Source organism: Equus caballus, chromosome 7, assembly GCF_041296265.1.
Source record: "Equus caballus isolate H_3958 breed thoroughbred chromosome 7, TB-T2T, whole genome shotgun sequence".
NCBI lineage: Eukaryota > Metazoa > Chordata > Mammalia > Perissodactyla > Equidae > Equus > Equus caballus.
The window spans coordinates 54,503,606-54,527,489 of NC_091690.1; the positions used below are offsets into that span (position 1 = coordinate 54,503,606).

Here is a 23,884-nt window from a genome sequence, read left to right on the forward strand (position 1 = left end):
ATTTGAGAATAAGAATTTACTTCTAAATACTGCTTTAGCTGCATCTCCTTTGATAGGTAGGTTTTTTAAAAATTATAAATATTTCCTGATTGCAATGATAATGGCTTCTTTCATGCATACATTATTTTTAAGCATGCTTTAAATATTTTTAAGCATATAGGAAGAGATGATTATCTTTTTACTATTGATTTCTAATTTGATTACATTATGATCTGAGAACATGCTTTGTTTGATATGTATTCTTTGGTATTATGCTTTGTGGCTTAACTTTTGCAGATATTCCATAGGTCCCTGAAAAGAATGTGGCTTCTCTAATAATTTAGTGTAGAGCTTAAATCAAGCTTGTTAATTGTGTTATCAAAACTTCTATACTCTTACCAAAATTTTGCCTCCCTGGCCTATCAATTACTAAAAAAGATATGATAAAATATCCTAATGTGATGTGGCTTTATCATTTTTCCTTATAGTTCTGTTCATTTTTTTCTTTATGTATTGTAAGCTAATGTTGTTAAATGCATAATAGTAGCTTTTCTCCCCCTCTCTGGTGAATTGTTCCCTTTGTTATTATGTAAAAACTTTCTTTATCCCTTTTAATGCCTTTTGCCTTAAGCATATTTTCTCTGATATTAATAAGTTATCCATCTTCCTTTGGTTAGTATTTCTTAGCATATCTTTATTCTTTTTTCTTCAATCCTTCTATGTCATTATAGTTTAGGTGTATCTCTTGTACACATGAGGTAATAGGATTTTGTTTCTTTGTCCAACCTGAGAGTCTCTGTTTTAATGACTAGTTTAAGCCATTTGGAGATTTGTTGTGATTATACACATTTTATGAATTTTTTTTTTTTTTTGCTTCTTTATATCTCTTTTCCTGACCTAAAGAGGTTTCATCAAAATCTCTTTATTTCTGTTGTGTCTGTGCTCTAATTTAGAAGTTATATATTCTATGCTCATTATTTTAGTGGTTACACCTAAACTTCAGTTGTGTATAAAGCCCAAAATACTCAATATTTCTATTCTCTTGCAACTCAATACAAGAACTTTACAATGGTTTCATTTTAATTCCCCTTCTTGTAGTAAATATACCTGTTGCCTAGTATTCTAATCAATCTTATTTATGTGCACACTCTCTTTATTATTATTACATATTTTTAAACTCAACATTTTGTTTATATTTTTGACATAAAAACAAATTTCTTGGCTGACCATTGCTTCTTGGATAGTTTCTTTTTGAATTCAATTTGTTTTATCCTGAAGTAAATCTTTTAATAGTTTTTTTCAGCATGCATGCTCTCTCAATCTTTGTCTGAAATGGAAAGATTCAGGGAAGGGTCCTGAAACCAAGCCTTGACATACAAATTGCTGTAAACACTTCATTAATAGTTCAAGATACGGGGCTGGCCCCGTGGCCGAGTGGTTAAGTTCGCGCGCTCCGCTGCAGGCGGCCCAGTGTTTCGTTGGTTCGAATCCTGGGCGCGGACATGGCACTGCTCATCAAACCACGCTGAGGCAGCGTCCCACATGCCACAACTAGAAGGACCCACAACGAAGAATATACAACTATGTACTGGGGGGCTTTGGGGAGAAAAAGGAAAAAAAATTAAAAAATCTTAAAAAAAAAAAAATAGTTCAAGATACAACACATTTATAAGCTGGTGTTATAATTAGCCTAGATGGGAAACTATCTAGCTAACTAGCTAGCTATCTTCATAGTGTTCATGTAACTTCCCCCTTTCAACACTTCCAGAGGAATCATGCCCATGGAACCAAGGAACCAAACCAGCACACACGAATTTATCCTCCTGGGGCTTTCAGAAGATCCAGAACAGGAGACTGTCCTCTTTGCTCTGTTCCTCTGTATGTATGTGGTCACAGTCGTGGGCAACCTCTTGATCATCCTGGCCATCAGCTCAGACTTCCACCTCCACACCCCCATGTACTTTTTCCTGGCCAATCTCTCCTTGGTTGATTTCTGCCTGGCCACCAACACCGTCCCCAAGATGCTGGTAAACATCCAAATCAACAACAAGTCAATCTCTTATCCCTGCTGCCTGACCCAAATGTACTTTTTCCATTTCTTTGGCATCATGGACAGTGTCTTAATAGCTGTGATGGCTTATGACAGGTATGTGGCTATTTGTCACCCTTTACCCTATACCACCATCATGAGCCCACGCCTCTGTGGCCTGCTGGCTGGTGGCCTGTGGGTGTTTTCCTGCTTCGTTTCCCTCACCCACATCCTTCTGATGGCCCGTCTGGTTTTCTGTGGCGGCAATGAGTTACCTCACTACTTCTGTGACCTCACTCCCCTTCTCAAGCTTTCTTGTACTGACACCTCTGTGAACAAGATCTTTGTGCTCATCGTGGCAGGGATGGTGATAGCCACACCTTTCATCTGCATCTTGGCCTCCTATGCTCGCATCATCATGGCCATCATAAAGGTCCCCTCTGCAGGTGGCAGGAAGAAAGCCTTTTCCACCTGCAGCTCTCACCTCTCTGTGGTCTCCCTTTTCTATGGGACCACCATTGGGGTTTATCTGTGTCCTTCATCTGTCAGCACAGCTTTGAAAGAGAAAGCCTCTGCTGTAATGTACACTGCAGTCACCCCCATGCTGAACCCTTTTATCTACAGCCTGAGGAACAAAGACCTCAAAGGGGCCCTGAGGAAGCTCGTCAACAGAAAAATCACCTCATCTTCCTGACCACCAGGTCACCTGGATTCCAGGAAGTCTCAACATCTAAGGTCTTTGGCAAAAGTATGGAATTGCATGGTTTGGGGCACTAACCCTGTTGAAAGTTGAATTGCAGAAGTTTAAAAAGGAAGTTCAAGATGTTCCTGCTACTATTTTCTCAACTAAGGGTCCTTGTGGGTATGTCTCATGCTGTCCTCCAAGAAAGATAAGTCTAGTCTTACCATATTGGATTTACCCTTGTTCAGAATCTATTTAGTACTCAGCAAATATTTATTGAGTACTTATTCTGAGCTTGATGTAGGTGCTGGCCATAGTGTGGTGTGCAGGAGAGATGCAATACCTATAGGTTGGGAGATCCCTAAAGTTGGGTGTGGGAGAAGAAGTTGCACATGTAATTATAACAGAAGGGAATATGAACATGAGAGGAAGGATGGGATACAGCAGGAACACGCGACCAAGCCTGGAGGGGAGGATCTTATCCCAAAGGATAAAATGGTGTCGTTGAGACAAATATGAGAAGCAAGAGTGTCTCAGACAAAGAAAATGGTATGTGAAAACGTGGTAAAGAAGAGAAAGAGAGAGAAGGATGCATTTGTAAAGTGAAAAATCCAGTTATGGTGAGTGACTTGGGGACTGTCAGGTCAAAAAGAGCTTTAGGACCAACCCAAGAGTTTGGCCTTGCTCTTGAGAACCAGCCAGTTAATTTGATTTCTAGGGACCAAAGTCAGGGAGCATGTGGAAGAAATGCATACCCCCTACCCTCACTCCTACCCTGTCTTCTGGGGAGGTGAGATGGAGTGTCCTAGGGAAGAGTTGTAGAAGTCACAGGGAGAAAGAGATTCAGACCACGCAGGAAGGAAGTCAAGAACCACTACCAAAGACATATATCTTCATAGCCAAAGAGGAAAATATTAATCAATTGAATCATGAACTTCTGGACCAGAAGGAATCTGGGACATGTCTCAATCTCCATATATGCCTGCAGAAAGCATGTAAGTAGTAACACTGCCTATAATAGAAATAAGAGCTATCCATTGTGAGTTTATCTTGTGCCACACACCACAATACGCTTACTTGTTCCATTTAGTCCTTCTAAAGCCCCTATGAAGGCAATAAATTGCATTTATGTCTATTGTGGAGTAATCTTAATACTCATATGGAGATTTACAACTAAAATAGACTGAAGAGTGACTTTGGATGGGACTACGAATTTCAAATGGTGCTAAGGAGCTGACATCATCTTAAGTAGAATGACTTTGAATAACCATACATCTAATTTGCTTATGTTACTTTCCTTCCAAGAGAATTAAATTAGACTTTCTCAGGTGAACAAACAGACCTCCAGACCTGGCCCTGTTGGAGGTTGGAAAGATGCTTTCAGGAGGATACTCTGGTGAATAAAACCTAGAATTTAAAATGTAGGAGTTGGCCAAGGGGAACCCATGGTTCTGGTCAGGGCTTTTTTAGAATAACCAAAAATTGAGGAAGAGCTGAATGACAGCTCTCTCTCCTCGTAAGTTCCCTCCATTCTCCTGCCATGTGCATGCAGGTAGTTACAATGCTGGTTGGGAGACAGTTGGAATTGCCAGAGATGGGAAATTATTAGAACTTGGGGGCTCATAGAATTTTGTGGAAACTTTTCTGTCTGTATGCTGCTTGAGCTGAAGCAATTATTTAGCTCCTTCCCTCCCCTATGCAATGAAAAAAGCCATGCACCAATAAAAACCTCTTAAGATTCTGTCAGCAAATTATCTCTATCTTGTTTTGTGTTAAGAAGTTAAGGCAACAACCCCAGGACAGATTTGTCCTGGTAGCCCTTACAGTATCAACTTCCAACATTTCTTGGCATCGATATATATTTCATTCATTCATTCATTTATTCAACAAATACTTACCAAGTATCTATGCTTTACCAGCTATTATTCTAAGCACTGCAATAGAGCAGTAAGCAAGAGAGAAAAAAAAAGCCTTTCCTTGTGACTACAAAGGTTTAGAGCAAGAGAGTTCTTTGGGGGAGAGGAGCTGTTCTTTACTGTAATATCAGAGCGATGTCTTCGAAGGTGCCAAAAAATTTAGATGGCGCTCCACCTCCCCAGATCCCTCAAATCTATAATGTGATAAAATTCCAACATACGCCAGAAAAAAAGAGCTAATTTCACTGATACTAATTTTAAAAATAAAATGAAACAACGGAAAACAAAGAAAAATTCCCAGTCGAGCAGGGCAAACGATCACAAATAAAGAAATAATCAATGGGACAGATAATTACCAATTGTGAGAAGGACTTTAAAGGTATAATGGAGGGAATGTGACAGAGACAGACGGGGGTATTTTAATCTAGAGATTGCTGAAGGCAATCGTCTCTGATGTAAAGTCAGGAACAAGTCGGTCTTTAAATAAGTTTTGAGGAGTTGTTCATGTTTTCTTTGATTTTTTAATATTTATATTTCTTCCCTCCTCAATCTAGAACAAAAATCCTGCAAATGTTATAAACCCATTATACAGCTTGGTTTAAAACCACCGAAAGTTATTATCTCACAGTTTCTGTAGATCAGGAAACGGGGTGGTTTAGCTGGTGACTTGGCTACGGGTCCTTCATAAGGCTGCAAACAAGACGTCAGCACAGACTGTGGTTGTCCCACGTCTTGACTTGGGCTAGGGGATCTCTTTCTAACACTGAGCAGATCTCAGTTCTTCTCTAATGGAAGACGTTCGTTCCTGGACATATGGGTCCCTCCATGGAGCATGTGGCGGGGTTTGAGAAAGAGACACTGAGAGAGAAATAGACAGAGAGGCACAGAGTGGGAAAGACAGAGACAGACAGACAGAGAGACAGAGAGAGAAAGACAGACAGAAAGAGGGAGAAAGAAAGACAGAGAAAGAAAGAGAGACATAGAGAGACACACAGACATGGAGTGACAGAGAGAGAGAAAGAGAGAGAGAGAGAGACAGACAGAGAGAGATGTACACCCAGAGAGAAAGAGACAAAGAGAGAGAGACACAGAGAGAGAGAAAGAGAGAGAGAGAGAGACAGACAGAGAGAGATATACACCCAGAGAGAAAGAGACAAAGAGAGAGAGACACAGAGAGAGAGACAGACAGAGAAGCAAGTAGGGAAGGAAAGAGGGAAGACAGGAGAGAAGAGATGAGGGAAGATGAGAAGGAGGAGGGTACAAACAAGATGGAAGTCATGGTCTTTATAACCTAATATCAGAAGTAACATGCCATCACTTTTGCTGTATTCCACCTGCTGGAAACAAGTCATATGTTCAGCCCACAGTCTAGGGGAGGGGATTACACAAGCACTAAATACCAGGAGGCAGCGATCTTTGGGATCCTCGCCATCTTAGAAGATGCTTGGCATACCGACATCTTCCTAGCTGCCATCTTTTCAGGGAGGATTGAGCACGGTGCCATGGGAGGGTGAGAGCGTTCTCAAAGCTGGATGTTGCGCTGGTCTGGACACGTACAAAAGGACCAGACTCTGGATTCATGCAGTTCCAAATTGAGACACATGGGGGCAGCAGAAACACGTAGCTGCTGAAGTCTCATGCCCCCTCCAGTCCTTTGAGTAAAAAAAGTTTGCAGAGAGCCTCTCTGTACCAGGCACAGACTTTCTGCTAATCTCCTTTCCTCACCCCTCCTGGCCTCAGCCCCATCACCACAGGGGAGCCCCAAACCCACAACTTCCCAAAGGCTCCCCAAACCCAAGGGCTTCCCAAGTTGGAGCACGTTAGGAAAGTGGCCTTTTAAGTGTTGCAAATTTCCCCTCCATCCCATCCCCGGGACTCACTGAAACTTTGTCCTTCCTCCCACCCCACCCAGGACTGGGGCTGTCTGGGGTCCAAAATGGGAAGATCCATGAGGCCTTTGTTCTTTCTGAGGCAAGGAGAGAGAGAGAGAGGCGGTGGGGGAGGAGAGAGGAAGGTACCGCAGTCATGATTAAATATAAAACAACAGCAGGGGGGCTGGCCCCGTGGCATGGCCGAGTGGTTAAGTTCGCATGCTCCCCTGCAGGCGGCCCAGTGTTTCGTTGGTTTGAATCCTGGGCGCAGACATGGCACTGCTCATCAAACCACGCTGAAGCAGCGTCCCACATGCCACAACTAGAAGGACCCACAACGAAGAATATACAACTATGTACCGGGGGGCTTTGGGGAGAAAAAGGGAAAAATAAAAATCTATTAAAAAAAAAAAGAAATTACTAAGTGTTAAAACAACAAATGTTAATAGAGCCTCAAGTCCAGAGGTGACCTTGTGACAAGATGGTCATCCAAGAAGGGGGGAGCAAGGCAGAATTTGGAGGATACGGCCAAGGTGAAGGAGGAGAGACAGTATTGACAGAGTAATTGGATGTTTGAGGCACTTAACATTCCCTTTGCAGACACTCATTCCTATGATGTTCCTGACAAGTCTTAGGCCTGGAAATACAATGGATGAACTGGTGAACCGACAGACAAAAGAATCCTCGTCTTCCCAGAGCTAACATTCTATTCAGAACCCATGAATATAATCAATAAGTAAACTAAGGAAGATGTAAGACCACATTTTCTGAGGCACAAAGTAGGGATGAGGGTGGAGGGGTAGGCTGTAGTTTTCTTCTTTTTTTTTTGGTGCAATACCTTCTGTTCTGGTTCTTTTGCTTTTCCCAATTATTTTATTGAGGTCTTAATATAATGGTTCACAACTGTGCAATTTCAAGAGTACATTATTGTTTATCAGTTTCTGTATAGACTGTCTTGTGCCTACCACCAGTAATCTAATATTTATCCATCACCATACATATGTGCCCCTTTTCCCCTTTCCCTTACTCCCCAACCCCTTCCCCCTCTGGTAATCTCTAATCTGTGCTCTTTATCCACGTGTTTCTTTATCTTCCACATGTGAGTGAAATCATGCAGCGTTCGTCTTTCTCTGTCTGGCTTATTTTGCTTGACATCTTACCCTCAAGGTCCATCCATGTTGTTTCAAACGGGACGATTTTGTCCTTTTTATGGCTGACTAGTATTCCGTTGTATTGTAGTTTTCTTTTTAACAGCTTTATTGAGATGTCATTTATATACCATACATTCAGCCATTTCAAGTGGACAATTCAATGGTTTTTAATATGTTCACAGAGTAGTGCAACCATCATCACAACTTTAAAACATTTTCACTACCCAAAAAAAGAAATCCCATACTCAGTGGCAGTTCATGCTCCATTTCACCACTTCTCCCCACCCCTCAGCTGTAGGCAACCACCGATCTAGTTTCTGTCTCTATAGATTTGCTGATTCTGGGCAATTTGCCTAAATTTAACATACAGTATGTGGCTTTTGTGATGGGCTCCTTTTACTTAGCATAATGTTTTCAAGGTTCATCTATGTTGGAGCGTATATCAATACTCCATTCCTTTATATGGCTGAATAATATTCCCTTACGTATTGGATATATGTGCAAAGATACCATATTTTATTCATCTGTTGATGGATATTTGGGTTGTTTCCAGTTTTTGGCTGTTATGAGCAATGCCAGCCATTATAAACATTCATGTACAAGTTTCTGTACAGACAGGCTTGTAGTATTTTTTATTATTGTTTTTATTGAGGTATAATTGACTTATAACATTGTATTAGTTTCACATGTACAAAATGATTCAATATTTGTATATATTGTGAAACGATCACCACAATAAGTCTAATTAACATATGTCCCCATACATGGTTATGAAATTTTTTTTCTTGTGATAGCATCTTTTAAGATCTACTCTCTTGGCAACTTTCAAATATGTAATACAATACTATTAACTATAATCACCATGCTGTACATAGGATTGTAGATTTAAATTAAGTGGTCAGGGGAGCCCTCGCTGAGAAAGCGGCATTTAATTAAAGACCTTAAAGTGGTGAAGTAGGGAGCCATAGGGACAGGCACAGGGGAAAGCCAGTGCAAAGGCCCTGAGGTGAGAGCAGGCTGGCATGTTCAAAAAATCACTCTTGAGGGGCTGGCCCCGTGGCCGAGTGGTTAAGTTCGCACGCTCCACTGCAGGTGGCCCAGTGTTTCGGCTATTCGAATCCTGGGTGCAGACATGGCAACCCTCATCCAGCCATGCTGAGGCGGCATCCCACATGCCACAACTAGAAGGACCCACAACTAAGAATATACAATTATGTACCAGGGGGCTTTGGGGAGAAAAAGGAAAAAAATAAAGTTTTTTTTTAAAAAAAAAGAAATCACTCTGAGAACAGAGACTGTACCATATTAACAGCTAAATTATGACCAATTTTCCTATCATGGTAAGACATTTGGAGCAGTTCCCAGAGATGACCAAGACCTTGGCACAGCCAAGTGACGCGTGAAGCGTGGGAGGGTAGAGAAGACCGGAGGGTTGCAGAACAATGAAAGCGGGGGAGGCGTGAGTGATCAGCAGCGAGAGTGTGAGTGACAGGGTGGAGGTGTTCCCCTGGAGTCAGATCCTGGAGGTGTGGACAGTGTCACCAGTGAAAGAGGAGGAACTGGTGTTTTAGAAAATGCAGCTGGTGCTGCTGTGGCCAGGAACTCCCTGTGGGGAGCTGGAATCTCCTCCTCCTCAAAGTCCCCTCCAGCAGCTGGGGCCTGAGGTGAAACTGCCTGCTTTGGTGACAATGCCATGCTCCCCCTCCCAGTGGAATGCAGGCCTCAGGTGTCATTAACAACCACATAAGGATTTGCTGACTGCTATCAGATTTCCCTGCTAGGCCTGACATCCTTGAGGGAGGGACTGCACCGTCTGTTCTGTTCATTTATTTGTCCCCAGTGCCCACAAAAGCCAGATAACAGTCAGTTTCACCGTGGATTTCCCTCTCAGCTCCTTGGGGTCAGGGGGAGGGCCGAGTCTTCCCCAAAGAGTTTAGGAGTAAGTTTGAATTATCAGGAAAGAGGCAGGTTTCCATGAATGTAAGGAGATCCTCCAGGAAGTACCCAAAGCAAGGCGAGGGGAAGGGAAGAAGCTTTTTCCTTTAGAATAGAGAGGGGGTCCCCAGGACACAGTGTGGACAGACAGCACCAGCTGAGCTGATTAGCAATAACCTGTGCCTCCCCATCCCAAGAATTTGAGAGAGAAGGATGAGGAAGGTACTCTTGAGAAATCTTTTTGTTTTTTTTTTTTAACTTAAAAGAGTTTTATTGGCAAGATACTGGAGAATTTCCGCTACCCCAAGTGTCGGAATCTGGGCAGTCGTCGGGCAGTGGTTTTTTTTTTTTTTTTTTCATCTCTTTCTGAGACTTTGGGGTTTCTGGTCTATGATCTTCTACACTTTCTGGATTTTTCCCGCAGAACAGCTTTCTGTGCAAGGCTATTGATTTTTCTGTCTGTATCTTTGGCTTGCCATGGTACCTGCCCTGAAGCCGGCTATGACCTTTCTGCTCCAGGGCCCATTGTGATCCGTCTCCCTTAGTCTATGTCTTTTTTTTTTTTTAATAGGGCAGTAGTCTTTTTAGTGAGGAAGCCTGGCCCTGAGCTAACATCTGTTGCCAATCTTCCTCTTTTTTTTTTTCTCCCCAAAGCCCCAGGACGTAGTTGTATGTCATTCTAGTTCTTCTATGTGGGATGCCGTCACAGTGTGGCTTGATGAGTGGTGTGTTGGTCCCTGCCCAGGGTCTGAACCAGCAAATCCTGGGCCATTGAAGTAGAGCGCATGAACCCAACCATGGCCATGGGGCCGGCTCCTTAGTCTGTGTCTTCAAGTACAAGAGAAAGAATTGGATCAGTCCAGCTAAGGCTGAGTGCTCCCCTTGGTCCCATCAGCTGTGGCATGTTGGAGAGGTGTCATTCAGTACACGTGGGCTGCCTGGGCTGTGTGGGAAAGGAGAGAGTCACTGAGAATGGGAGCTTATAGTATCTCTTGAATAGTCCTGGTGGTTGCAAATCTTCATGCTTTAGATCTGAAAGCAGCTGCTCATACCCTCTTGGGGGGTCCCAGACCCTACTGAATATGAGAGGAGAAATGCACATTCATGGACACTCCCACAAATTCAGTGGTTCAGAGCACAGACTCTGACGTTAGGCTGCCTAGACTGAAATCCTGGATCTACCACTTGCTAGCTGGGTCGCCCCGGGCAAAGTCCTTACCTCCTCTAGGCCTCATTTTCTCTCTGTGAAATAGATACAATAGTAATGATTGTCATACAATTATTGGATGATGAAACGTGATAAGGCATGTGGAGGGTTTAGGGCAGCAATTGGCAAACAGTAGGTACTCAATTATCATTATTATTATTGATCTGTTAGTTTTCTGGGGGTACATGGAGCTGCTTATGTCCCATTTTCGGGTCGGGAGGAAGATGCACAAGTTCGGTGTCAGGACTGGATGGTAAGTGGGAACGGAGGGCGATTCTGAGAATCTGTGTTTTTTCCCTCCACAGCCTCAAGGCTGATGACCACGGAGATCAGAGAAATCCAGAAGGTGCTGCTTTAACTGTCTGGAAGCAGGAAGTTGAGGACACCAGGCTTCTGAGCCTTGGGGGCAACAAAGAGGGTGGTTTGTGGGTTTTGGGGACAAAGAGAGGGTTATTGGGGCAGAGGGAGGCCTCTGCCTGACTCAGTGGTAGGGGCAGCTGTTCTGGGAGCCCCTTGGTCAAAGGCCTTTGGAGGCCTGAAGCCTCCAGCAAACACCATGTGGGGAATGAATTTTCTCCTCGTGTGGGAATAAAATCAGCAAGCTTGATTGGTGACGTCTGCCTAGGCCTGAGCAAACACAGAGTCTGGTGTGGGTGCTAGTATCTGCCTTCTCCGTCATCGGCCTTGTTCATTCCTTTATGGAGCACCTATGAGGTCCCAGAGAACGTGCCAGGGATGAACAAGCACGGAGCTTCGACGGAGCTATGCCCGTGGCAGGGGCCTACACAGTAGGGCTCTCAGCCCAGCCTGGATGTGGGAGGCGAGCCAGACAGAGAAGGCTTTCTGGAAGGTCGTCCAGGTGAAGAGGGGAGGGAGGGTTAGTGGAAAGAGCATTCCAGACAGAGGGAGCTGCAGAGACCAGAAATTGCAATTGCACTGTCTCAGAAGTTGGTAAAAACACCAACAAGATCCACAAGGCAGATGACTTAGACATTTATTAATTAATTAGCTTAGACTGATTAATACATAAAAATAATAAAAATTAGAATAATCAATAATTACTTTAATTACTTAGTTTAAAAAGTGTAAAGAACCGTTGCTGGTGCTGAGCTACAGCAGTATGGCTGTGGGTTTGTTTCATCCTCCTCAAAATGTAAACGCCACAAGAATGAGGATCTTGCGTGTCTTGTTTCCTCCTGTATCACCAGCCCCCACAGTGGTACTTAGCCAGAGGGTGCTGGTAAGTGTTTAACAGCCAGCTCTTGGGGTGGGGGAGAGGATCCTGATTTGTAGTGTTTGCCGATTCCAGGGGTGTAAATATTTCCATCACTGGCTGATTTCAAGCCACCAGTTGATGTCACTGAACGTGAAATGGGAAGAACGTGGAGCGTGGAATTCTCACACAAAGACACAATAGATTTAAATCAAGATCCTATGCAAATACAGTTATGTAATTAGGAAATGATGAGTTTTGAGTATTTAATTATTACCTTTGTTCTTAATATAATATATTTATTTGTAAGTTAATATAAATTAATTTTTAATGATGCTTATGTCTAAAAACTCGCCATAAAACTCCTGACAATTCGTTCATCAGCTCTTTCAAGCTGGGATGAGCCGTCCCCAGCACACCAGTGACCTCGCTCATAATAGGCATTCGATAAATATCTGTTGAATGGATGAATTAATTTACCGAAGTAGCGCATGCTTGTCGAAAAGAATCCAGATAATATTGAAGCGTGTTTAGAAGTATATGAAAGCCCTCCCTTAATTTCTTTCCATACTAGGGTAGCCACAACACTTGTGCATCTTCCTGAATATTTTCTGCACACACACGTATGAATAAAGGACAGCGGGAGGTGTTTATTTTGTGTTTTCAATGGGATCTTATCAAACATGCAGTTCTCTTTCTTTTTTTGTTCTCTTTTCTTTTTTTAAATTTTTATTTCTAAATTCTTATTCATCAATGCACCCTGAAAGTTTTTTCTCCTGGTTCATCAATATCTACCCTATGTTTCTTTCTTTGAAGAAACTGTTTATTTTCCATCAAGCTTATTTCCATTTACAGAGTTTGTGGAAGAAGAGCTTAGGACCATCCAGTGGTTGTCCTGCCCATTCGGGGGCCTGAGCGGTGGGAACTGCAGACCGGTCTTCAGTGGCAGGCTGCACACTCCAGCCATCTGAAGGGACAGCTGAGTAGGCACAGAGGGCACCTTCAGACCTTCAGACCAGTCTGTGATCTCAGGTTGAGTAGCGGTGACCTCAGGAGGTGGAGCACCCCACTCACCCTGGAACTTCTCCACGGTCACGGCCTTTTCAACAGCAGCCTGCTCTTCCTTTCCAACCTCTTCAGGATCTCTGTAGAAGCAGAGATCAGGCATGACCTCCCATGCGTGTTCATGGGAGCTGATACCCGCGTGCACAGAACTTCTCTGGTTAGCATCCACCACATCAGACCCACAGAATGAGCTCCCTTATTGTTGCGTGGGATGGCAATGTCCACAGAGCACAGAGAAGATTCCGTGTCACACAGAGCAATGGCAGGCAGGTTAACATGTGACAGGCTGGTGTCAGCCCTGCGATGTGTAACCACCGGAAGTCTTGACTCCCGGAAGGCTGCCTGGATCTGGTTAGTGAAGGGTCCAGGAGTGAAGTGGCTCCAGTGGCAGCAGCAAACTTCAGCACAGCTCGCTGGCCAGTCTTCCTGGAAGATGTGACACTGACAGCAGCCGGGTTTTCAGTGGCAACAATGGCACAAGCTGCCAGCAGAAGCTTCTCCCAGGTTCTCCTCAAATTTATGATGGCGACAAAATGGCTTTTCCTTTGGTAGATGTACTGGTCCATCTGGAAGGCAAGGTTGGTGCCACCTGAGTGGGTTCCTGTTGCAAGGAATTAGATGACCTCCCCTCCTTCATTTGCAGGACATTAAGCGCTCCGGACATTGTGAAAGTTGCCCTTTTAAGTTACGACAAGAACCCAGAACAACGCGGTGTGGACTCTTCCCTGGGCAGCATGGAAAGGTTACCCTATCTTCTTATTGGCTGCCTCCAAAATCTCCCACCGAATGGATCAGAGCTCTGCTGTCCAGCACAGCTGGTACTTACCTGTGGCTATGAGCCCCTGAAATGCGGCTGCCAGGCCTGCAGAAGTCAATTTGTAATTTTGTTGATGTTTCACTTAAATTTGAAAACTGAGATTGGATTCCGCGATTGGAAAACCCTTTAGTGCACTTGGAAACAATGTGAGTATGAATCTGCTTTTTTTAACTGCAAATTTCATGATATTTAAATGCAGATAGAGTAACTGATGAAAATGCAGCATCTGAATTGAGATGTGCTATACAAGTAAAACACACACTGGATTTTAAAGAATTTAGTGTAAAAAAAGAGCAGAAAATATCACGTTAATAATTTATGATGTTTATATTTTGAAGTGATGATGTTTTGCGATATATTGAGTTGAATAACACACATTATTAAAATTAATTTTACTTGTTTCTTTTTTCTTACTTTTCAAAGTGTGGCTACTAGAAAATGTAAAATTGCATATCTATTTCAGATTGCATTCCCATTGGACAGTGCTGGGTTAGATATTTCTGGTCTGTTTTGTGAAGAACGGTATGTTCTGGAAAGACAGAAGTTAGCTTGTCAGAAGCGTATAAAATGTGCCACACACCAGGATAAATGCTTTTATTCATTAATAATAGTAATAATAATATGCATTGAGTAGTTAATTACTATGAGAGCAGCGTTTCCCACCCTCGGCACTACTGACATTTGGGGCCAGATAATTCTGTGTCATGGGCCATCCTGTGCCTTGGAGAGAATGCTGAATCCCAGGCCTGGCCTCCACACATGAGATGCCAGCAATACTCTCTCCTCCAGTTGTGACAACGAGAAATGTCTCCAAACATTGCCAAATATCCCCTCTAGACACTGCCAAATGTTTCCAGAAATTGTCAAAAATCACACACTCACACACAGCGTTGAGAACTATTGTTCTAGGCTAAGTAGGGTGCCTTATCTCATCGAACTCTTGACTTCTGTGGTAGTAGGAATTATCTCCACCTTGCAGAAAGGAAACTGAGGCTCAGAGGGGTTAAGTGACTTGCCAAAGGTCACACAGCAAGATTGAAACCCAGGCCTTCTGGGTTTCACTTCCTGGTCCACTGCCCTGGGTGCAACTATGCTTTGGCCAGAGCAGCTCTCCAGAGTGAGTGTCGTACACTAAGTTCTCCTATGGGCACCCAGCCTGGCCCTCCTGGCCACTAGCACTGGCTACGTGCCCAGGAGCTCTGAGCCTCAGTTTCCTTATGTGCAAAATGCCCTTGTGCTAGGCCTTGCCCTCCTTCAGATGTGAGGAGAATCAAATTGTATTCCCAGGAATAAGGGCAGGGTTCAAGGTTTCTCATTTACTCCTGCCTATATTTATTAAAACACACTCACAGAGCAGGCCCACTGTGCGCCAGGCAGTCCCACCCACTTTACATAGCTCCCCATGAAGCAGTTTCTTTCTTATCTTCTTTGGCAGGTGAGGAGATGGAGGCTCAGAGAGGTTGAGTAACTTGCCCAAGGTCACACAGCTAGCAGAGAGCTGAGTCAGGGTTTGAATAGTGGGAATCCATTCTCTCTTAACCTGATCCTGGGGTCCTGGCTCTGTTGGACCCAGAATCAGAACCAGCAGTGTTTACATATGAAGAGCTGAGCACTGTCTGGCCCCCTCCCCCCATCCTCCTGGGCATTTCCCTTGGTCATGTGGGAGGAGACAATAGAGCCACAGTTTAGAGACAATGGGACAGCTCAGTTACTAATGCCGCTTCTGGGCAGGGTTCCTGCATTCTCCACGGGAGAGAGGAAGCTATAGCTTCCGGGTGGGCTCAAGGGAGCTGGAGGACCCAGGACCAAAACCTCTGCTCACACCCTCTGGGCTCTGGATCTGGTTTGGCTAAAAAATTCATCCATGTTAAGGGACACCCCTGCCCTGGCTGCTGGGTTTGAAAGGAGGAGTTTGGTGGGCAATTAGTAACCAAAGGAATCAAGTGCCTCCCCTAGGTGGCCCCCCTTGATTTCCTCCCACTCATGTCAACTCCATTTTTACTGAATATTTTCAATCATTCATCCATTCATCCATCCATCCATATATTCATCCATTCATTCATACACTCATCCATCCATTCATTGGTCCATTCACTCATTCATTCATTCATGTATTCATTCATTCAAAAAGCATATTCTAAGTTACTAGGTACTGAGATGAGCAAAATGACAGGGCCCCATCCCTTAGATCTTCCTCCCTTTCCACCATTTCTGTGTATTTCCCCCCCCTTACTTCCTGTCCTGCAGCTACATTGGCCTCAGGCATGTTGCCACCACAGGACATTTGCACCTGCTGTTCCCAGTGATACTCTTCCCCAGGCATTTCATGTTTTTTGGATCTTTGTCATCTGGACAAAGCATGTCCTCAGATGTCTTCCCCGACCACCTTGTCTGAAGTGTCCCCTCGACAAACTCTGCCGCTTTAATTAATCACTGTCTCTTCCCCCCCTTCACTGCCTTCCTGATAGTTATTCATATCTGAAATGACCTTGCTTATATTTATTTGCTTGTTGGGGATCTGTCTCCCCACAAGCAGGGGTGTCTGCCTGTTTTGTCCATTGGTTGTTGTGTCTGATCCCCTCTGGCTCTGTTCCCCTCTGATCCCCTCTGGCTGTGTGAACTAGGGCAAGCTGCTTAACCTCTCTGTGCTTCAGTTTGCCTCCTCTGAAAAACGGGGATAACTCCCGCTACTCCAGGTATAGTCCTTGGACCGGCAGAATCAGCATCTCCCAAGAGTTTGTCAGAAATGCAGATTCCGGGACACCAAATCAAGGGCCCCAGGTGACTCATGTGCACATCAGAGTTGATAAGCGCTGGTCCAGACAGCAGGTTCTGGTGAGGATTGAAGGAGAAACATCCTACAAGAGGCTTTGCCTTGAGCCTGGCACGTGGTCAACAATCAGTAAACAGTTGTTAGCACCTTGATTGCTGCCTATCCGTGCGCTTTCATAATTTGGGACTAGTCACATTTCTGAACACATATTTCTGAGCTGTGTATCTCCATGTTTAATGAACACCTCTCCATCATGGTTATTATGATAGGAGTTGTTCTCAAAGATTTAGAAAGAACCTCACTGCGGCTCTAGAAGGTAGGTACTATTTTTATCCCCATGTTATTGGGGAGGAAACTGAGGTTTAAAAAGCTGAGGTGGGGGGCCGGCCCTGTGGCCGAGTGGTTAAGTTCACGCGTTCCACTTCAGTGGCCCAGGGTTTTGCCGGTTCAAATCCTGGGTGCGAACACGGCACTGCTCATCAAGCCACGCTGAGGCGGCGTCCCACATGCCACAGCTAGAAGGACCCACAACTGAAAACACACAACTATGTATTGGGGGGCTTTGGGGAGAAAAAGGAAAAATAAAATCTTTAAAAATAAAAAAGTTGAGCTGACCAAAATCACACGGGACACAGGATCATGCACCCTTCTGCTCTGTCCCAGCAGGAAAGTAGCGGCATGGGATGGTGATGAAGCACCTGCTCTGCAGTACTGTGTTCAAATCAGCTGTGTGACTTTGGAAATTTATTCAAACCTCTCTGTTCTTAAAACCGGTCCTTAGTCAAACAGGTTTGTGAAGGGCTGGATTTACTGGGTTCACCCATTTGTGAGTTTTTAACATACATTCTGAGCCACCAAGGGGAGGCCCTGGGATTTTTCGAAATATCTCACCTCTTTCTTTTCTCCCAGGAAGTATTTCTTAAGACTCGAAGTCTGGACGGAGCTGACTCATCCTTTAGGCCCAGAAAGCACAGTGCCTGAGCCCACAATACCTTCAGGGGCTCACAGAAATGTTTTCATTCCTTTTAAAATCGGAAGGGAAAAAATGAACACACTCCACCGTGAATTATATTTACCTTTATACCACAGTTGGTGTGAAACATAATCAAAAACACATTTTTAATGGAGGAGGGGGGCCTAAGAAGGCAAAAAGCGCTCGTAGCCCACAAAAGTTGTGATGTGGCCATGGGTCTGGGGACGTGCCGAGGAATTACCGCCTGGTGGAGTCTTTCCCTGTGACGGGGGGCTGAGCCCACAGGTCCTTGTCTTCCCGAGAACCAGGTGGGCTGAGCCAAAGGCCCAGGGAGTCAACTGGGGCCTGGGAACAGGAGAGGGGCCCTTCCACGCCCTGCCCAGCCTCAGAGGGATTAGGCCAACTGGGCACATTTGATACCTGCTGGATCCCAGTCACCTGGCCGCCCAGCCCTGGGAAGGTGGTGCTGGGCGTGTCTCTGGGCTCGGCCGGGGGGCTGCGCCCAGGGAGAGGACTGGCCCCTGAGTCCTCCTGATGCCTTGAATGGCCGGCCCGTGGTGGGGCCCCCCTGGAGGCCGGCAGTGGCTCCTGCTGCTGCTGGTGCTGAGATGCCTCCTGCCCACAGGTAAGGAAGGGCCTCTGCTGGTCCCGGTCCCCCTGGGAGGAGGGGACAGCGGTGCACAGGGGCCAGGGCTCATTCTCAGACGGCCTTGACTATCAACTGCCCTGAGTCTCCCTTTCCAGCTTGGTCTCCCCCCAACTGCCCCTCTTCCATGTTTCCAAAGGTTCATCTATGGAGACCATGCTCCCTCCTCTTCTCTGCCTTACTCTCCTTCCCTCCACCTGGTCTTACATTCCACAGTTATTTATTCACTTCTTTGTCTATCTTGCCCTCTAGCCTGTGAGTCCCAGGAAGGCAAGAACACTGTGTTATTCCCTACTGTGTCCCCAGCCCCTGGTACAGTGCTTGGCACACAGTAGGCACTATGTAAATATTTATCTTGTGACCTCAGTCCAATCTGGCTGGGAACGGGAAGCTTCGTGGCCAAAGGCTGGAGTTTGGGCATGAATCCCATCTTTGTCTCTTTCCAGCTGTGATTCCTGAAGCCACTTGACTTAGCCTTTCTGAGTCTCAGTTTTCCCTGTCTGTAAAATGGATACGGTGACGATAATAGCACTCAGTTTGCAGGGCACGTTGAGAGGATTCATGGGATTGTGGAGCTGATGGCTGGGGAAACATCAATGAGCGGTGACGGTTACTGTTATAAAGTGGGAAGGGCACGCGTGGGTGGGGTGAGTGACATGGATGGGACCTGCTCTGTGTGGCACCCAGAAGAAACCGCATTTTCCACGCAGGCCTGAAGGGAGATAGCACCCAATATTTATGAAAACACAGGTTGCTTAGTGCTATTGGCTTATCTGATGGCCCCATTTTACTGAGGAGAAAAGTGAGGTTCAGAGAGGGTCAGGATTTGTCCAGGACCACACAGCAAGAGAAGTGGGGCCGGGTCCCAGGTTCCTCTCTTTTAACTCAGTCTTATGCTCTTTCTGCTGCCCCTGGGAGGGTCACGCAGTCACTCAATGAGCATTTATTTGGGGAGTTCCTGCCACGTACCACCGCAGGCTTTAAGGACACCACAGGCCCATGGCACTCACAAGGAAGGCAGGTGGTGGGCAGGCCCAGTGGCGCAGCGGGGAAGTGAGCATGTTCTGCTTCAGCGGCCTGGGGTTGGCCGGTTCAGATCCCGGGTGTGGACATGGCACCGCTTGGCAAGCCATGCTGTGGCAGACGTCCCACATACAAAGTAGAGGAAGATGGGCACGGATGTGAGCTCAGGGCCAGTCTTCCTCAGAAAAAAGAGGAGGATTGGCAGCAGATGTTAGCTCAGGGCTAATCTTCCTCAAAAAAAAAAAAAAAAAAAAGACAAGGAAGTGATGCGGGGTCGGTGAGCCGAGGAGTTGAAAGAAAGATTTCTTAGACTTTTAAGATCTGGCAGTAGTGCTCTTTTATTTAGAGAGTAGAATAGCATGGGGACAGGACCTACGGGCAGTCAGAGCTCCTGCTGCTGCCCCGAGTTGAGGGTTAGGGCTAAATTTAAGGCATAGGTATGTGAGTTGTCTCTTTACAAGACAAAGAATATGTAAAAAAGTTAAAATGGTATCAGTGCCCGTTTGGTCTGGCCATTTGGCGGTCCCACAACTTTTAGATAAGAATCAAACTGGAATGAGTAAATGGCAGAAGTCACCGCTTGAATTTTATCCTTGGCTAAAGACAAAGGAGGATTTGTGGGGGGGGTGGGGGTCAGTTACAGGAGGTTGCCAGACAGTAACCAACTTAAGTTCTTGCCTCTGGCATTGATTAAGAGTTTCTAGAGATAAGGCCATCCCCCTTCTTCCTGGCACAGAGAGGGAGGCATCTTTACAGATAGAGGTTTCCCTTAGAAATGTAAATGTTTCCCAACAAAGGGGCAAACAAATTCCACTCCTTGGAGCCTGAATCTCATCTGTAGTTTTAAAACTAACCAGCCTAAAAATCCTCATCATAAGCCATTTTAAAATTAAGCAGCCTAAAAATCCTCATCAGAAGGCAGGTGGGAAGACAGAAGCTCAGTTGGGAGAGACAAGGAGTTGGGATGTTGTATTAGTTCCCTGGGCCACCATAACAAAGTACCACAGACTGGGGAGTTTAGACAGCAGAAATTTATCATCCCACAGTTCTGGAGGCTGGAAGTCTGAGATCGAGGTGTGCACAGGGTTTGTTCCTTCCGAGGGCATGAGGGAGAGTCTGTCCCATGCTTCTCTCCGAGCTTCTGGTGGTTGCTGGCCATCTTTGGCGCTCTCTGGCTTCCGGCAGCCTCCAGAATTCCAACCTCTGCTGTCACCTTCACATGGCGTTCTGTGTGCACATCTGTGTCCAAACTTCTTCTTTTTATAAGGACGCCAGGCCTGTTGGACTAGAGGCCCACCCTGCTTCAGCGTGACCTCATTGTGACGTAACTGATTACATCCGCACCAACCCTATTTCCAGATAAGGTCACGGTCTGAGAAGTGCTAGGGGTTAGCACTTCAAATATGAATTTGGAGGGGAGATAATTTGACTCATAAGAGAGGTGTTGGGAAAGCAAAGGCGGCTGAACTGTGCTGGGGGGCAGGCGGGAGGGAACCTTCCCCAAGAAGGTGCGATTTCAGGCGAGCCCCGCTGGCAAAGAGGGTCTTGCCCCGGCCCATCCTGAGGCGGGAGATGGGGATCCCAGCCCCGGGTGGTGGGGTTTAAGGCAAAGGGCACTTGAGTGAGGTTGGGGTCTGCCCACCTGATGCGGGGTCGGTGAGCCGAGGAGTCGAAAGAAAGATTTCTTAGACTCTCAAGATCTGGCAGTAGTGCTCTTTTATTTAGAGAATAGAGATAGAGTAGCATGGGGACAGGACCCATGGGCAGTCAGAGCTTCTGCTGCTGCCCCGAACTGAGGGTTAGGGCCAAATTTAAGGCATAGGTATGTGAGTTATCTCTTTATTAGTGCCCGTTTGGTCTGGCCATTTGGCGGTCCCACAACTTTTAGATAAGAATCAAACCGGATTGAGTAAATGGCAGAAGTCACCGCTTGAATTTTATCCTCGGCTAAAGATAAAAGGAGGATTTGTCGGGGGGAGGGTCAGTTACATGAGGTTGCCAGACAGTTTCCAGAGATAAGGCCATCCCCCCTTCCTCCTGGCTCAGAGAGGGAGGCATCTTCACAGATAGAGGTTTCCCTTAGAAATGTAAATGTTTCCCAACAAGGGGCAAACAAATTCCAGAGAGGGAGGCATGGAGATTTCCTTTACAAATGCAATTGTCTCTGATCAAAGGGCAAACAAATTCCACTCCTTGGAGCCTGCTTCTTATCTGTAGTTTTAAAAGTAACCAGCCTAAAAATCCTCATCATAAACTGTTTTAAAATTAAGCAGCCTAAAAATCCTCATCACACCCACCGCCCCCACAGCCCGCATTTGCAGAGGGATGCGAAGCGAGAGAAAGAAAGAAGTTTTCCTCCAGTGGTTCTCAGACTTGAGGAAGGCTCAGCACCCCTGACAGGGCTTATTAAAACAGTTTCTGAAACAGTAAGTCTGGAGTGGGGCCCAGGAACCTTAATTTCTAACCAGGCCTCAGGTCCTGCTGATGCGGCTGATCTGGGGACCACACTTTGAGAATCATTGTTCTAAGGCCTGGACCCATGTCTGCTTTGTAAATAGAGGCGATCTTAACCCTGCAACCAAAATGGAGAATGAAAACCAATGCCCCTGTGAGCCTGGGGCAGCCAGAGGGTCCCTGGGGGTCTTTCTTCTGAGACATGGAGACCCCGTCTGGCCCGCAGGTCATGTTCCTGCCACACGGTCAACACTAAATGTTAGCTTTCATTGGGACCGTGGACATCTTTCCACCGTCATTAATATTGGAGTTTGACATGGTGCTAAACCAGTGAACGTGAGTGATCCTAAAAGCATGGCGGCTGTTATTTTGTATGTGTGAGGAAGATTGGCCCTGAACTAACATCTATGCCAATCTTCCTCTATTTTGTATGTGGGATGCCACCACAGTGTGGCTTCATGAGCAGTGCTAGGTCCACACCCAGAATCCAAACCTGCAAACCCCGGGCTGCTGAAGCAGAGCGCACAAACTTAACCACTACACCACCGGGCCGGCCCCTATGGTGGCTATTATTATTAACTAAAATTGTTTGCTTCTTGCTGGGATCTGTGCTAAGCCCTTTGCCCCGTTAGTCCTGGCAATGACCCTCTGAAATAGGTGCTGTCATACGTAACCCTAATTTACTAAAGAGAAAACTCAGGCACAGAGAGGTTGAATGCCTTGTCCGGGGCCACACAGGATTTGAATCCAGAGCTATGAAATTATGACAAGCTGGTCTCACTCAGGCTTCCTGGGACTCTTAGGCTGACTGTGTAGATTAGGAAAAAGTAGGAAGTGAGGTGCAGATTTTGGAGAAATACTACTAAAAATGATTAAACCGGAATGTGATGCATTTCACAGGCAGTCTGCTAAGCGATTGTGAGACACAAGGAAATCTCGCCATTTTACACAGCCAAGGAGACACAATCCATTACATTCATGTTTTCAAGAAAAACATAATTAATCCTCAAGTCAGATCACTTGGCAGCACCCTTTGTCACACATAGGTCATCTGAGATTCGCCCTGGGGGGTGACCATCTGTGTTAGCTAATTGGTTTTTTGTGCACGTGTGAGGAAGATTTGATGGGGGGTCGGTGAGTCGAGGAGTCGAAAGAAAGATTTCTTAGACTCTTAAGATCTGGCAGTAGTGCTCTTTTATTTAGAGAATAGAATAGCATGGGGACAGAACCCATGGGCAGGCAGAACTGCTGCCGGCATGTTGCTGCTGCCGCTTCTGCTGCCCCAAGCTGAGGGTTAGAGATAAATTTAAGGCATAGGTATGTGAGTTATCTCTTTACAAGACAAAGAATATGTAAAAAAGTTAAAATGGTATCAGTGCCTGTAGGGTCCGGCCATTTGGCGGTCCCACAACTTTTAGATAAGAATCAAACCGGAATGAGTAAATGGCAGAAGTCACCGCTTAAATATTATCCTCAGCTAAAGACAAAGGATTTGGGGGGGGGGGGGTGGGGGGGTGGTCAGTTACATGAGGTTGCCAGACAGTAAACAACTTAAGTCCTTGCCTCTGGCATTGATTAAGAGTTTCTAGAGATAAGGCCATCCCCCTTCTTCCTGGCACAGAGAGGGAGGCATCTTCACAGATAGAGGTTTCCCTTAGAAATGTAAATGTTTCCCAACAAAGGGGCAAGCAAATTCCACTCCTTGGAGCCTGCTTCTCATCTGCAGTTTTAAAATTAACCAGCCTTGGGGCTGGCCCCGTGGCCGAGTGGTTAAGTTCGCGTGCTCCGCTGCAGGCGGCCCAGTGTTTCGTTGGTTCGAATCCTGGGCGCGGACATGGCGCTGCTCATCCGACCACGCTGAGGCAGCGTCCCACATGCCACAACTAGAAGAACCCACAACGAAGAATACACAACTATGTACCGGGGGGCTTTGGGGAGAAAAAGGAAAAAATAAAATCTTTAAAAAAAAAATAAAAATAAATAAAAAATAAAAAAAAAAATAAAATTAACCAGCCTAAAAATCCTCATCATAAACCATTTTAAAATTAACCAGCCTAAAAATCCTCATCAGATTGGTCCCGAGCTAACATCTTTTGCCAATCTTCCTCCTTTTGCTTGAGGAAGATTGTCAGGGAGCTAAAATCGGTGCC

General features: G+C 45.5%; 1 protein-coding gene and 1 pseudogene across 4 annotated transcripts in view; one reads left to right on the top strand and one right to left on the bottom strand.

Moving 5' to 3' along the window:
* Window positions 1-1,754: 1,754 nt before the first annotated feature.
* Window positions 1,755-23,884, top strand: part of OR1M1 (olfactory receptor family 1 subfamily M member 1) — a 46,276-nt gene continuing 24,146 nt past the window's right edge. The window contains exons 1-3 of one of the 4 annotated variants that reach the window (XM_070272158.1): window positions 1,755-3,685; window positions 12,839-14,011; window positions 17,305-17,426. In XM_070272158.1, the coding sequence (XP_070128259.1) occupies window positions 1,755-2,702 (948 nt within the window). In that variant the 3' untranslated portion in view covers window positions 2,703-3,685; window positions 12,839-14,011; window positions 17,305-17,426. 4 annotated transcript variants of the gene reach the window in all.
* LOC111774405 (small ribosomal subunit protein uS2 pseudogene) lies at window positions 12,823-13,712 on the bottom strand (annotated as a pseudogene).